General features: G+C 41.7%; 1 protein-coding gene across 4 annotated transcripts in view; it reads left to right on the top strand.

Annotated features, from left to right (window-relative positions):
* The first annotated feature begins 9479 nt into the window (after positions 1-9479).
* The window catches only part of LOC131952810 (uncharacterized), a 29057-nt gene continuing 23327 nt past the window's right edge, over positions 9480-15209 (top strand). Inside the window, exons 1-3 of one of the 4 annotated variants that reach the window (XM_059315668.1) lie at positions 9480-9626; positions 11004-11852; positions 14710-14869. In XM_059315668.1, the coding sequence (XP_059171651.1) occupies positions 11146-11852; positions 14710-14869 (867 nt within the window). In that variant the 5' untranslated portion in view covers positions 9480-9626; positions 11004-11145. Of the gene's footprint in view, positions 9859-9889; positions 10038-11003; positions 11853-14709; positions 14870-15209 lie in introns of those variants that run through there. The other 3 variants (XM_059315666.1, XM_059315665.1, XM_059315667.1) reach the window with 3 other exon arrangements.

Genomic DNA, 15209 nt, shown 5'->3' with positions numbered 1-15209 from the left:
TTGTTTTATGGCGTGATATCACATCAATGTCTGTGTAATATCACGTGATTTAGTGTTGATGTCACGTCAGGGTCCATATAATATCACGTGATTTAGTGTTGATGTCACGTCAGGGTCCATATAATATCACGTGATTTAGTGTTGATGTCACTTCAGGGTCCATATAATATCACGTGATTTAGTGTTGATGTCACTTCAGGGTCCATATAATATCACGTGATTTAGTGTTGGTGTCACGTCAGGGTCCATATAATATCACGTGATTTAGTGTTGGTGTCACGTCAGGGTCCATTTAATATCACGTGATTTACTGTTGGTGTCACGTTAGGGTCCATATAATATCACGTGATTTAGTGTTGGTGTCACGTCAAGGTCCATATAATATCACGTGATTTAAATCTGTTGTCTTCGCCCACACGGTCACAGCAGGTCAAGACGTGACAAAGGGGAGGCAACGTCTGTTATCCGGGTCTGAAATTACCGCCCCTTTCATCACTGCCATTATTGTCACGTGTCAGACGTAATTGCCGGCGGAAACGGTATGAATTATAACAGCCTTGACCTTTCCATCGTCTGCTGATCGTTTGTAGAAAACAATTGAGGAATCCTGACACTGTTTTTGGTTCCATCGTCATTGTCAGTGCGTCACAACCATTGTCAGCTGTCACAACCATTGTCAGCCTGTCACAACCATTGTCAGCCTGTCACAACCATCATCACAACCATCGTCATTGTCAGCTGTCACAACCATCGTCACAACCATCTCATTGTCAGCCTGTCACAACCATTGTCAGCCTGTCACAACCATCTCATTGTCAGCTGTCACAACCATTGTCAGCTGTCACAACCATTGTCAGCTGTCACAACCATTGTCAGCCTGTCACAACCATTGTCAGCTTGTCACAACCATTGTCAGCCTGTAATAAACATCATTATAAAAATTAACACAGTTTATAAACTCATAGTTTTTATGAGCTCAAATAGTATTCGACGCCAAGAGCTAAATATCTATGGTATCGTGTTGTAGTTAAACGTCCATGGTATCGTGTTGTAGTTAAACGTCCGTGGTATCGTGTTGGAGTTAAACGTCCATGGTATCGTGCTGGAGTTAAACGTCCGTGGTATCGTGTTGTAGTTAAACGTCCGTGGTATCGTGTTGTAGTTAAACGTCCGTGGTATCGTGTTGTAGTTAAACGTCCATGGTACCGTGTTGTAGTTAAACGTCCGTGGTATCGTGTTGTAGTTAAACGTCCATGGTATCGTGCTGGAGTTAAACGTCCGTGGTATCGTGTTGTAGTTAAACGTCCGTGTTATCGTGTTGTAGTTAAACGTCCATGGTATCGTGTTGTAGTTAAACGTCCGTGGTATCGTGTTGTAGTTAAACGTCCGTGGTATCGTGTTGTAGTTAAACGTCCATGGTATCGTGTTGTAGTTAAACGTCCGTGGTATCGTGTTGTAGTTAAACGTCCGTCGTATCGTGCTGGAGTTAAACGTCCGTGGTATCGTGTTGTAGTTAAACGTCCGTGGTATCGTGTTGTAGTTAAACGCCCGTGTTATCGTGTTGGAGTTAAACGTCCGTGGTATCGTATTGGAGTTAAACGTCCGCGGTATCGTGTTGTAGTTAAACGTCCGTGGTATCGTGTTGGAGTTAAACGTCCGTGGTATCGTGCTGGAGTTAATCGTCCGTGGTATCGTGTTGAAGCTAAACGTCCGTGGTATCGTGTTGGAATTAAACGTCCGTGGTATCGTGTTGGAGTTAAACGTCCGTGGTATCGTGTTGAAGCTAAACGTCCGTGGTATCGTGTTGGAATTAAACGTCCGTGGTATCGTGTTGAAGCTAAACATTCGTTGTGATGGAGTATTGATCTTCAAATCTTATTTTCTTTCAGACGCGGAGACCTGGGAATAAAATTTAAGAAACTCAGTTGTCCTCCCCTGGGCTATTAAGAAACTCAGTTGTCCTCCCCTGGCTAAAAGAAACTCAGTTGTCCTCCCCTGGCTAAAAGAAACTCAGTTGTCCTCCCCTGGCTAAAAGAAACTCAGTTGTCCTCCCCTCGCTCAAAGAAACTCAGTTGTCCTCCCCTGGCTAAAACAAACTCAGTTGTCCTCCCCTAGCTAGAAGAAACTCAGTTGTCCTCCCCTGGTTAAAAGAAACTCAGTTGTCCTCCCTGGCTAAAACAAACTCAGTAGTCGTTCTTAAGGCGATATAGCAATAGAATTAATAAACAGAAAGAACTAAAATCAGCAAAAGAGTGTGTGATCAGTCAACCATTTTTAAATATCTGAATTGATTTTTAAGTTATTAGCAAAAAATAGTGGACGATCATTTCGAATGATAGGCATCAAATTCTTTTTATGGCACAAAAATAAATTCACCACAAGCAGAATAAGCCCTCATTGACGCGAGGAAATCATAGAGAAAAAAGGAATCGATGGTTTCAATAAATGTCAAAAAATACATAAAACGGATTTTAGCGTAGTGAGTATCTGAATTAATTGTTTTCAAATTGATGTGAAGAAGAGCAATAATGGGGAGATTATCCGTGTGTCAATGCAAGGGAGACAACCATTACTAACAAAAAGGGGGAGACAATCATCTCCGAACTATTTGCTGACGTCTAAATCGAATTTTCCGTTGTAGTGGTTGCCGCGTTTTTTGTGTGTTGTTTACTTCCTGTTTGATCCAATCTTTTAACAGTTGGTGACGTAATGGAAGGTAATCTTTTTTTTAAGTTCTAGAGTACCTGCATCTGTTGGTTTCTTTTTATCACTTCTTTATGTTGGTTTCATGGTAACCACCTTTTTATGATGATTTCATGGTTACCACCTTTTTTAATGATGGTTTCTGGTTTACCACCTTTTTGATGGTAGTTTTATGCTTACCATCATTTTGAAGGTTGGCTTGTGTTTACACACTCACCTACTATGGGTTTTTTTTTTAAAACAACCTGTTATCATTCAGGTTCCTCTTATCTTTTTCACGTCGTTTCCATGGCAACTAGCGAGATGTGGGTCATTTAACTCCAGCCACTGGGAGCGTCCTATACGTCCAGTACCATAGTAGCCCCCTCTCTACCCCCCCCCCCTCCCCCACCCCAAGCGGTACGCTGCAGTGAATCAAATCGTCACGGTCTCCTCAGCTAAGAATCGATCTCTCAGTCGGGCGCATCTGCAGGACAGATTGGTAGAAATTGACATCCGATTATACTAAATCTGTCGAACTGACTGCTCCAGGTCAACACAGCAGAAACTGTAGAACTGTTTAGATCAACACAGCAGAAACTGTAGAACTGTTTAGATCAACACACCAGAAACTGTAGAATTGTTTAGATCAACACAGCAGAAACTGTAGAACTGTTCAGATCAACACACCAGAAACTGTAGAACTGTTTAGACCAACACACCAGAAACTGTAGAAATGTTTAGATCAACACACCAGAAACTGTAGAAATGTTTAGATCAACACACCAGAAACTGTAAAACTGTTTAGATCAAAACACCAGAAACTGTAGAACTGTTTAGATCAACACACCAGAAACTGTAGAACTGTTAACACACCAGAAACTGTACTACTGTTTAGATCAACACACCAGAAACTGTAGAACTGTTAACACACCAGAAACTGTACTACTGTTTAGATCAACACACCAGAAACTGTAGAACTGTTAACACACCAGAAACTGTAGAAATGTTTAGATCAACACACCAGAAACTGTAGAACTGTTTAGACCAACACACCAGAAACTGTAAAACTGTTTAGATCAACACACCAGAAACTGTAGAAATGTTTAGATCAACACACCAGAAACTGTAGAACTGTTTAGACCAACACACCAGAAACTGTAAAACTGTTTAGATCAACACACCAGAAACTGTAGAAATGTTTAGATCAACACACCAGAAACTGTAGAACTGTTTAGATCAACACACCAGAAACTGTAGAACTGTTTAGATCAAGACACCAGAAACTGTTTAGGTCAACACACCAGAAACTGTAGAACTGTTTAGATCAACACACCAGAAACTGTAGAACTGTTAACACACCAGAAACTGTAGAACTGTTAACACACCAGAAACTGTACTACTGTTTAGATCAACACACCAGAAACTGTAGAACTGTTAACACACCAGAAACTGTACTACTGTTTAGATCAACACACCAGAAACTGTAGAACTGTTAACACACCAGAAACTGTAGAAATGTTTAGATCAACACACCAGAAACTGTAGAACTGTTTAGACCAACACACCAGAAACTGTAAAACTGTTTAGATCAACACACCAGAAACTGTAGAAATGTTTAGATCAACACACCAGAAACTGTAGAACTGTTTAGACCAACACACCAGAAACTGTAAAACTGTTTAGATCAACACACCAGAAACTGTAGAAATGTTTAGATCAACACACCAGAAACTGTAGAACTGTTTAGACCAACACACCAGAAACTGTAAAACTGTTTAGATCAACACACCAGAAACTGTAGAAATGTTTAAATCAACACACCAGAAACTGTAGAAATGTTTAGATCAACACACCAGAAACTGTAGAACTGTTTAGATCAACACACCAGAAACTGTAGAAATGTTTAGATCAACACACTAGAAACTGTAGAACTGTTTAGATCAACACACCAGAAACTATAACTGTTTAGATCAACACACCAGAAACTGTAACTGTTTAGATCAACACACCAGAAACTGTAGAACTGTTTAGATCAACACACCAGAAACTATAACTGTTTAGATCAACACACCAGAAACTGTAGAACTGTTTAGATCAACACACCAGAAACTGTAGAACTGTTTAGATCAACACACCAGAAACTATAACTGTTTAGATCAACACACCAGAAACTGTAGAACTGTTTAGATCAACACACCAGAAACTGTAGAAATGTTTAGATCAACACACCAGAAACTGTAGAAATGTTTAGATCAACACACCAGAAACTGTAGAACTGTTTAGATCAACACACCAGAAACTATAACTGTTTAGATCAACACACTAGAAACTGTAGAACTGTTTAGATCAACACACCAGAAACTGTAGAACTGTTTAGATCAACACACCAGAAACTATAACTGTTTAGATCAACACACCAGAAACTGTAAAACTGTTTAGATCAACACACCAGAAACTGTAGAACTGTTTAGATCAACACACCAGAAACTGTAGAACTGTTTAGATCAACACACCAGAAACTGTAGAACTGTTTAGATCAACACACCAGAAACTATAACTGTTTAGATCAACACACCAGAAACTGTAGAACTGTTTAGATCAACACACTAGAAACTGTAGAACTGTTTTATCTTGTCTGCCTTTTTTCCATGTCGGTCTTTTTTCTATGTCGGTCTTTGGATCCCGATTTATGGCATCACTAAAACTATAGAACTATATCTCCTAGACCACAGCACTAAAAATCCGCGTTAGACTTTATGCATTAGACCGCTATAGGCTATAATCTCTAGGCTATGTTAGGAACTCACGTGACACGGACAATTGAGCTAAAACTTCAGATATATTGTTAACACAAAAAAACAAAGGCTAACACACTAAAACCTGGAACTATCTACTCTAGGCCATAGCACTTAATTAATTAACCGAATTAATTATAACCGTACAGGTGGCGTCGCTATGTCGGGTGTATCCCGAAGCGGCACTTCCCTGTGCCACCCCCCCCCACCTAAGACAAAAATTATATTAATTATATATATTTTATATATATTATATATATAAATATAAATATATATATATATAAATATATATATATATATATATATATATATATATATATATATATATATATATATATATGTTAATAATACCGTTGGCTGTAGCATTGATTTCTCTATTTACGTCATGTTGTCACCCTCACCCGCTTGTTATAATGTTTCCATTTGTACTTAAAAGACTATTTAATTGTAATGGGACTGGAAAAAAGCATTTTTATTCTGAACATTTTGCAATTTTTTGCCTTGGTGTCACCCGCTAAATGGTGTCACCCGGTGCGGTCCGCATCCCCGGCCCCGCCCTCACTACGCCTCTGACCCGTACACAAAACTAAAATTGGTATGATAACAAAAATAAAAACCCAACATAAAACAAGATCGACGTTTTTTTTTTAAACTTTTGACTTGGTGAGTTTAAAAATGTGCCCGCGTCGTCCGAGATTTTAGATTTGGTGGTTTTAAAATGTGTCACCAATCTTTCCCTATGTCACCAATCTGTCCCTGTGTCACCAATCTGTCCCTGTGTCACCAATCTGTCCTTGTGTCACCAGTCAGTTCCTGTGTCACCAGTCAGTCCCTGTGTCACCAGTCAGTTCCTGTGTCACCAATCAGTCCGTGTGTCACCAATCAGTCCCTGTGTCACCAATCAGTCCTTGTGTCACCAATCAGTCCTTGTGTCACCAATCAGTTTCTGTGTCACCAATCAGTCCCGGTGTCACCAATCAGTCCTTGTGTCACCAATCAGTCCCTGTGTCACCAATCAGTCCTTGTGTCACCAATCAGTCCCAATGTCACCAATCAGTCCTTGTGTCACCAATCAGTCCCTGCGTCACCAATCAGTTCCTGTGTCACCAATCAGTCCCTATGTCACCAATCTGTCCCTGTGTCACCAATCAGACCCTGTGTCACCAATCATATCAGTCCCTGTGTCACCAATCAGTCCCTATGTCACCAATCAGTCCTTGTGTCACCAGTCAGTCCCTGTGTCACCAATCAGTTCCTGTGTCACCAATCAGTCCCTATGTCACCAATCAGTCCCTGTGTCACCAATCAGACCCTGTGTCACCAATCATATCAGTCCCTGTGTCACCAATCAGTCTTTGTGTCACCAATCAGTCCCTGTGTCACCAATCAGTCCTTGTGCGCTAATGAAAGTCTGGCAGAAGCCAGGATGGCAATCCCATGATGGTGCCTGTATCCAATTAAGTTCTCGCGCTCTACACGTGGCATTAGCGGGCTCCCCCTGGTGGCTCCGGCTGATTCAATCAATGGCTCCACTGTCACAGAACTTTGGTCTAATCATCGGTCCAGCATCGACCACTTCACCTGGTCCACTTAATTGGTCATTAGTGGGGGAAATTTAAATATCTAAAAATAGATGTGTTGGGTACGCTGTGTGACCTCAGGTCAATGCGGGTGAAGTGAGTTGATCTGATTCAGTTTGAGGGGTTTAAGAAGGGATCACTGGGGCGGGTCGATGCACTACCGCTATCAATCTTCCAGACTGAAGATAGGTATCTTTTAAAGCTGAGTAAACTCATGGCAGCAATACAACCTAGTTGAAATACTTGGTTACCCAGACTAGAACATAACCATACACATACACCGTGATCATATTTTTTTGTTTTACTCTATACATAGTGATCATGATTTTCTTATAATTATGTATTGTGATCATGATTATTTTATAGCCATACAAGGCGATAAGAGCTACTTGAATAAGCATCGGGATAGATTTCAATGCTGTGTTAAAACTTACTGTGATAAATCACCCAGGTAGATAGACGTTCAGGTTCAACTGAATGAAACTATCACCCGACCACCAGAGCGTGGGGTCTCTAATGGGTCCCAGACACGCTACAAGACTTGCATTGTCTCAGCAGAACTGTGGGGTGTCCTAGAGAGATCTTCTAGCCAGCAGACGTGAACTAAACACCCAGTCATCAACTGCCATTATTCTATGGGGGAAAACAATAAAGTTTCCAATAAAATATAACAGTTCCTCTTTTGCGAGCGTTCGGGTGGATTGTTTCTTACGGCCCCCTCAAAGCGATCGATGCTGACAATGACAAAATACCGAGCTAAAAGTAGAGGCACGGGGACGGGGGATTGTCTACCTAAGGCTGGGGTGGGGGGGGGGGGGATTGTCTACCTAAGGCTGGGGGACGGGGGATTGTCTACAGAAGGTTGGGGGACGGGGGATTGTCTACAGAAGGTTGGGGGACGGGGGATTGTCTACAGAAGGTTGGGGGACGGGGAATTGTCTACCTAAGGCTGGGGGACGGGGAATTGTCTACCTAAGGCTGGGGGACGGGGGATTGTCTACAGAAAGATCACACAGTGTGTGAGGTTTGTGTGAGGTCAAGAATCGTTTGTACCAGGTCACTACTCATAACGTGAGGTCAACCACACATAACGTAAGGTCAACCACACATAACGTGAGGTCAACCACACATAACGTGAGGTCACCCACTCATAACATGAGGTCACCACTCATAACATGAGGTCACCACTCATAACATGAGGTCACCACTCATAACATGAGGTCACCACTCATAACATGAGGTCACCACTCATAACGTGATGCCACCACTAATAACGTGAGGTCACCACTCATGACGTGACGTCACCTCTTATAACCTAAGATCACCATACATAACGTGAGGTCACCCACTGTTCTAATTATAATCTGAATTCACCCACTCTGCTGTCTAGATACAGACGTGTGTTTAGCCGATTGAGTTTGACGGCATGATTTAACCACAATAGCCGTTACCTCATGCGAAAAATAGCTTTATAAGACAATAAAGTGTCAAGTCATTACTGTTAGTTGTTTGAATAGACACATTTGAAGAAGAAAAACATTTGAGATAACCGGTGCCAAGTTCAGCCAAACACCCCTGGAAAAATTCCTTTAATGCCGAATGTGTTGAAGTGTGAAAACAGTGGGGGGGGGGGGGGGGCGCTGAACGTTGAAAGCTGTTATTAAGTTGGCCACAATAATTGGGTACCTGTCAAACAGAGAGATATATCATGGGCTGGGATAAGAAAAATGCCGGGAGGTACCGGGTCTAGGGAAGTGTGGAGTGGTTAAGTAATCGTTTAGTGGAGAGGGAGTGATTAGCCTGGTAATGAAGAGATAGGGTAAAGTGTTAGTGCTGGGTGGATTAGAACCCGGTGCTGAGGTGATCAAGTCACAGCGGGCTCTCAAGGTTTGTATCATCTAGGCTGACACCAGTTAGATTAGTGAGGTACATCATCAATCACGCTGAATTTAGCTGAATAACAACGTAGCATTAAACTCAATGTCTACGATCGTATTACACTGATCCAAACTATTAAACCAGCTACACACAGAAACAAACTACCACATATTCCCCACACAAAAACAAATGCCCCACACAGGAACACAAGACCACATTAACCCCACACACAGACAGACTATCACACTAACCCCACACAGAAACAAACGACCACATTACACCACACAGAGACAAACTATCACACTAACCCACACAGAAACAAATTCCCCACACAAAAACAAAAGACCACATTAACCCCACTCCTTCACCTAATATGCCCTCCGCTAATTGCTTACCATGAACAACCTGTATATGAACTATCCCCACCTTCTCGCTTTCATTCCCTTATAAAACTTTTAATTACACAACCTCCGTGCACACAGAAACTCTGTTATTCCTGACTTTCCTACCTGTAACCTACCTGCCTGCGACAGCAGCAGAGATCAGCGTCACGTGATACGAACGAAAGGAAAATCTATACTGTCATAATGCACAAAGTTAACGGTCCGGGTTGAAAAGAAATCTCTTGTCTATAAGCGTCGAGAAGTGGAATTGAAATTTGACTATTTCAATGTGTCTGATATGTTGGGTAAGAAATCAATAAGTTATTGAACAAACAAATCCAGTGCTAGCCGGGCCGAGATAAGCCGGCTTTGATCTCACACGGTGTTCGATCAGCTCCATGCTGCGACGCCGGTGTTCCTAAGCCAGTGGAAGGGTGTAGAGGTCTAAGGACCGACGCACAAACTTTTATTCTAATCTTCAGCAATAAACATGAATTGCAATACTCGACTTGAACTAGGACGCTAATCACAGTTACTGTAAGTCTTTTCATGGTCCCGTTAGTCTCTGACTCAATGTTTTTTTAGTTTACTGGTTCAAAGTCGCGTTGGTAATTATAGCTAAGGGCGTTAGTAGTTATGTACTAGTTTTGATTAATATATAAACTTAGTGCATCGTGTTCATTGGAAACTACTATTTTTTGTTTATTCCTCAACAGGTACAATTTTGTCGATAAAAAATATCTTATAGAAATTTTGTAAACTTATTTTATCATGTTTAGCGTTGTTGTTGATTTGGGCTGATTATAATTCTAGTTGCTGTAGGGACATTAATGCCAATGGTTTATGGCGATTCTTCACCTCTTCTTGGCTATAGATATTTACGTTTATCCATATTCACGTGCTTGTCCCGTCGCTAATCCACAATTATTTTATAATTATTTTTTAAAGAAAATAATGAAAACAGGATTCATTGTCTTGTTGTATTGTATTACAACAACGTAAGTCTAAACCTAGTCTTATAATCTATACGTAAGTTTTATGACTGGGCTTATAAACTAAACGTAAATTTTATGACTGATCTTATAAATTAAACACAAGTTTTATGACTGATCTTATAAATTAAACACAAGTTTTATGACTGATCTTATAAATTAAACACAAGTTTTATGACTGGTCAATTAAACCATGCTTACTGCTTTATACACCAGTCTTAAGAACGAATCATAAACAAAAATAGATCAACGACAATGTAGTCACGAGACTCAGTAGCCAACAAGCGAGTGAATCAAAACATTAGGATATAGTTTTATGGTTGTAAATGTCAGCCTGATGCCAATCACACTTGTCCTAGCTTCTCTGTCAACAATTTTTTGGTGCCGTTTCTCTCTTCTGTCGGTCTGTTAAGTAGTACCGAGAGAAGTGCATGCCGGTTATACAATTGGTTTAAATATGTTGGCAGGTATTTGAGAGATCAAAGAAGGATGCATTTAATTAATATCCTTGCTGTTATAAGCGTAAAATAACAATTACTCTATAACTCAAAGCATTTTTGCTGACGTTCAACTTTGTTATGTTTTACATGCACATTGTTAAAACATTCTTTTTCTATGATTTTTTTTTGTTCTTCTACATTCTTCCCAGTTAAAGTATTTTAGCTAACAACATCTTGTCCTATCCACCAGCCACCATCCACCGTACAACATCCATCAACCACCAGCCAACATCCACCGTACAACATCCATCAGCTACCAATGAGCCCTTGCCTCCACCAGACATCCACCAGCCACGATCCACCAACAGCTCACCCCTCCACACGACCTCAACATGGATAACTCCCCTCACGTGTGGATCACCAGCAGACGACTGCGCAATCCCCACTTCAGCCGGCAGCTATCTGACAACCTCCAGGTCGTGGGTTCGAATCTCACCGGCACGCGTCGCGTCAAGACCGCCACCTCACGAGAGCTGTTCAACACGGGACAAAAACCGGCTTTTATTGACCACTACGGTCACGTGATCGAGTCCTCGCTCAACGAATGTGTTGGCAAGTCAAGTGTCAGTTTATCGTCTGCTAATCTGTCAAGTGCCACGTTGCCGGGTGTCTGTTCGTCAGGTGCCACGGTGTCAGGGGTGGCAACTTTGCCAGGCTCTAGGGTAAACTCTGCACACGACACTTCTCCTGTGAATGACGCGGGTACGGCTAACCCAAAAGACTGGCGTAAAAACGGCCACGCCCATAAACTGCCGGACAGGTCAAACACCCCCACCTACTGCCGCCCCAGCATGGCGTCTATCGTAGAGTCGGCGTGGGACGGATCCGATCCTGCACGGGCAGGGATCTACATCAAAACTGGCTCGGCGCGTCCTCAGACGGCGCACTCGAGATATTCAAGAGCGACAACAATGTCTGCCTCTAGCAGGACTTCCGGTTGTCCGTCTGCTGAACCACGTGACGCATCAGCAGAAGCAGCAGTCAGGAGGTGGCGCTACCGTCCTCTCAGTGCCGTCTACAACACCATCAAGGCCAAACGGTGAGTTAACGACAACAGCTGTGTCCGTCACTTGTAGACTCGTGGCTTTAAAGGAAGATATACGGTAACATTATGTGGTAGGTAATTCAGGGGAGGGTGCCATCCTCTACCAACACCAAACGGGTTTTTACTAAGGCTAACTCTAGCCAAGCAATTGTTGTGATTTAAGAAACGTTACTATTCCGTTAAATCATTAGTTAGAAATAACTTAAATCCTAAAATCGATACCTTCACCGTAATCCGATTTAGTTGGTGGTGAAAAGCTCAATCCCAGGTGACATTGTATTTAACAGCGGTCAGTTATTTGATGACCAGAGCAATGTATGACCTCACAATTCTCTCATGACGTCACTTACGGTGTATGGTTGCTTCAAAGAATATTTAGACTATATTGTCTACAATTCCTCTCCCAAGTGCCTGAACCAGACATTTCATCTTCTGTAAATTACGCAATATCCTTCCCCCCTCCCCCATCCTGTACTCCTGTTTCGCCACATGTGGGTAAGTGAAACCCTGAGCCCCCACAGTTTATGTGGTGTCGTCACTCTATAGCCACACAATAGGCGGACACGACAAAACAAAACCTCCGTTATTTTATAGATCTGTTTTTTCTTCACTCACAAACAGCATCAATAATGTACGACAACCGGAGCCTCCACGTGATTACATTTCAGGAGTTGTGTGTGTGGGGGGAGGTTGTTCAGGAGTTGTGTGTGTGTGTGGGGGGGGGGGGGTGTCGTGTAGAGTGACACATGCTGTTTTAAACAACACACTTTTAACGAAATTATCGCTGATAATTTTTTTTTTGGCCTAGCTGTTAGACGGAATGGTTCAATAGTGCGGGAAGATGCAAAACATGTCGATATAATGATGGGTAAACCGATTGGTACGGTACACGACAGACTGATACGGTACACGACAGATACGGTACATAACTGATACGGTACACGACAGATACGGTACACGACAGATACGGTACACGACAGATACGGTACGCGACAGATACGGTACATAACTGATACGGTACACGACAGATACGGTACACGACAGATACGGTACACGACAGATACGGTACACGACAGATACGGTACACGACAGATACGGTACACGACAGACTGATACTGTACACGACAGATACGGTACACGACAGATACGGTACACGACAGATACGGTACACGACAGATACGGTACACAACAGATACGGTACACAACAGATACGGTACACGACAGACTGATACTGTACACGACAGATACGGTACACGACAGATTGATACTATACACGACAGATACGGTACACGACAGATACGGTACACGACAGATACGGTACACAACAGATACGGTACACAACAGATACGGTACACGACAGACTGATACTGTACACGACAGATACGGTACACGACATATACGGTACATAACTGATACGGTACACGACAGATACGGTACACGACAGATACGGTACACGACAGATACGGTACACGACAGATACGGTACATAACTGATACGGTACACGACAGATACGGTACACGGCAGATACGGTACACGACAGATACGGTACACGACAGATACGGTACACGACAGACTGATACTGTACACGACAGATACGGTACATAACTGATACGATACACGACAGATACGGTACACGACAGATACGGTACACGACAGATACGGTACACGACAGATACGGTACACGACAGATACGGTACACGACAGACTGATACTGTACACGACAGATACGGTACATAACTGATACGGTACACGACAGATACGGTACACGACAGATACGGAACACGACAGATACGGTACACGACAGATACGGAACACGACAGATACGGTACACGACAGATACGGTACACGACAGATACGGTACACGATAGATACGGTACACGACAGATACGGAACACGACAGATACGGTACACGACAGATACGGTACACGACAGATACGGTACACAACATATACGGTACACAACAGATACGGTACACGACAGACTGATACTGTACACATCAGATACGGTGTACTACATACAGCAGATAACTGGCAGATAGACTGAGGAATAGATAATACAAAATTAGATGATAGTTACAAATAGGCAGATAGCCTGGGTATAGATGTAATAAAAGATTGAAAGATAGCTTCTAACCGGTAGATTAATGGATAGATAACCTGATAGGTAGATAAGATGGGGGGTGATAAACAGATAATGGAAGACAAACTTTCGGATAGATTGACGGATGGATGGAAAGAAGCATAGAATGTTTACGTGAAAGGGAGATAATGCTCGTATAAAGTCAAGAGTTACCTCCCGTAGAGACGTAAACAAAAGAGTTGGTCAGGAATTCGTGACCTTCTGACCTTTTGTTCATTGAGTGGCCTGGAAATGTTGACGGATACCTTAGTACCTCACTCGACGCATCTGATGGACAGTATGGCAGGGGGGGGGGATGTACCCTCTCCAGCCGTACTTTAATTACGTTCTTGTTGGTTTTATAATGAACTTATTGTTGGTGTAATTATTGTCTAGCGCATTTTTTATATTACGTTAAAACTCAAACTGTTTTGTTAAATATTTTTTTAATGATTTCACTGTTTTAATTAAAAAATGTTTTGTGAATTTGATAATGTTGACTAAGTTTAAATGATGTTTATTGGCTGAGTTTAAATATTTTTGATGATGATCATGTTCGCTGAGTTTATATTATGTTTTGTGATGTTGACTAAGATTAAATGATGTTTTTATTTTAAATTTTGGCTGTGTAAATGTTTTTGGATGCTGATGATGTGGTCTGAATTTAAATGATGTTCTTTGATGTTGACTGCAGTGTAAAGGTGTGATGTTGAATAATGTTTCCTATCTGCAGATACTTGGAAGGACGATTAAGAGACATCTATCTGCAGAGACGGGCGGTATCTGCCAGTCCTCAGTCTAAGGACATTAGTCCTACAGGACATTTAAGTAGGACCCCAAGGGCAGGCTATGATGGCAGACAGCAGAGTCGACACGGTATCTCTGTGCTTAGTGTAAGAAGATCTTTGTGTAAGATGATCTTTGTGTAAGAAGATCTTTGTGTAAGATGATCTCTGTGTAAGAAGATCTTTGTGTAAGATGTTCTTTGTGTAAGAAGATATTTGTGTAAGATGATCTCTGTGTAAGAAGATCTCTGTGTAAGAAGATCTTTGTGTAAGATGTTCTCTGTGTAAGATGATATTTGTGTAAGATGATATCTGTGTAAGAAGATCTCTGTGTAAGAAGATCTTTGTGTAAGATGTTCTTTGTGTAAGAAGATATTTGTGTAAGATGATCTCTGTGTAAGAAGATCTCTGTGTAAGAAGATCTTTGTGTAAGATGATCTCTGTGTAA

This window comes from Physella acuta, unplaced genomic scaffold (assembly GCF_028476545.2).
Source record: "Physella acuta isolate Inbredline_101_S28 unplaced genomic scaffold, ASM2847654v3 ptg000890l, whole genome shotgun sequence".
Lineage (NCBI taxonomy): Eukaryota > Metazoa > Mollusca > Gastropoda > Physidae > Physella > Physella acuta.
This window is presented reverse-complemented; position numbering and strand designations above follow the sequence as displayed.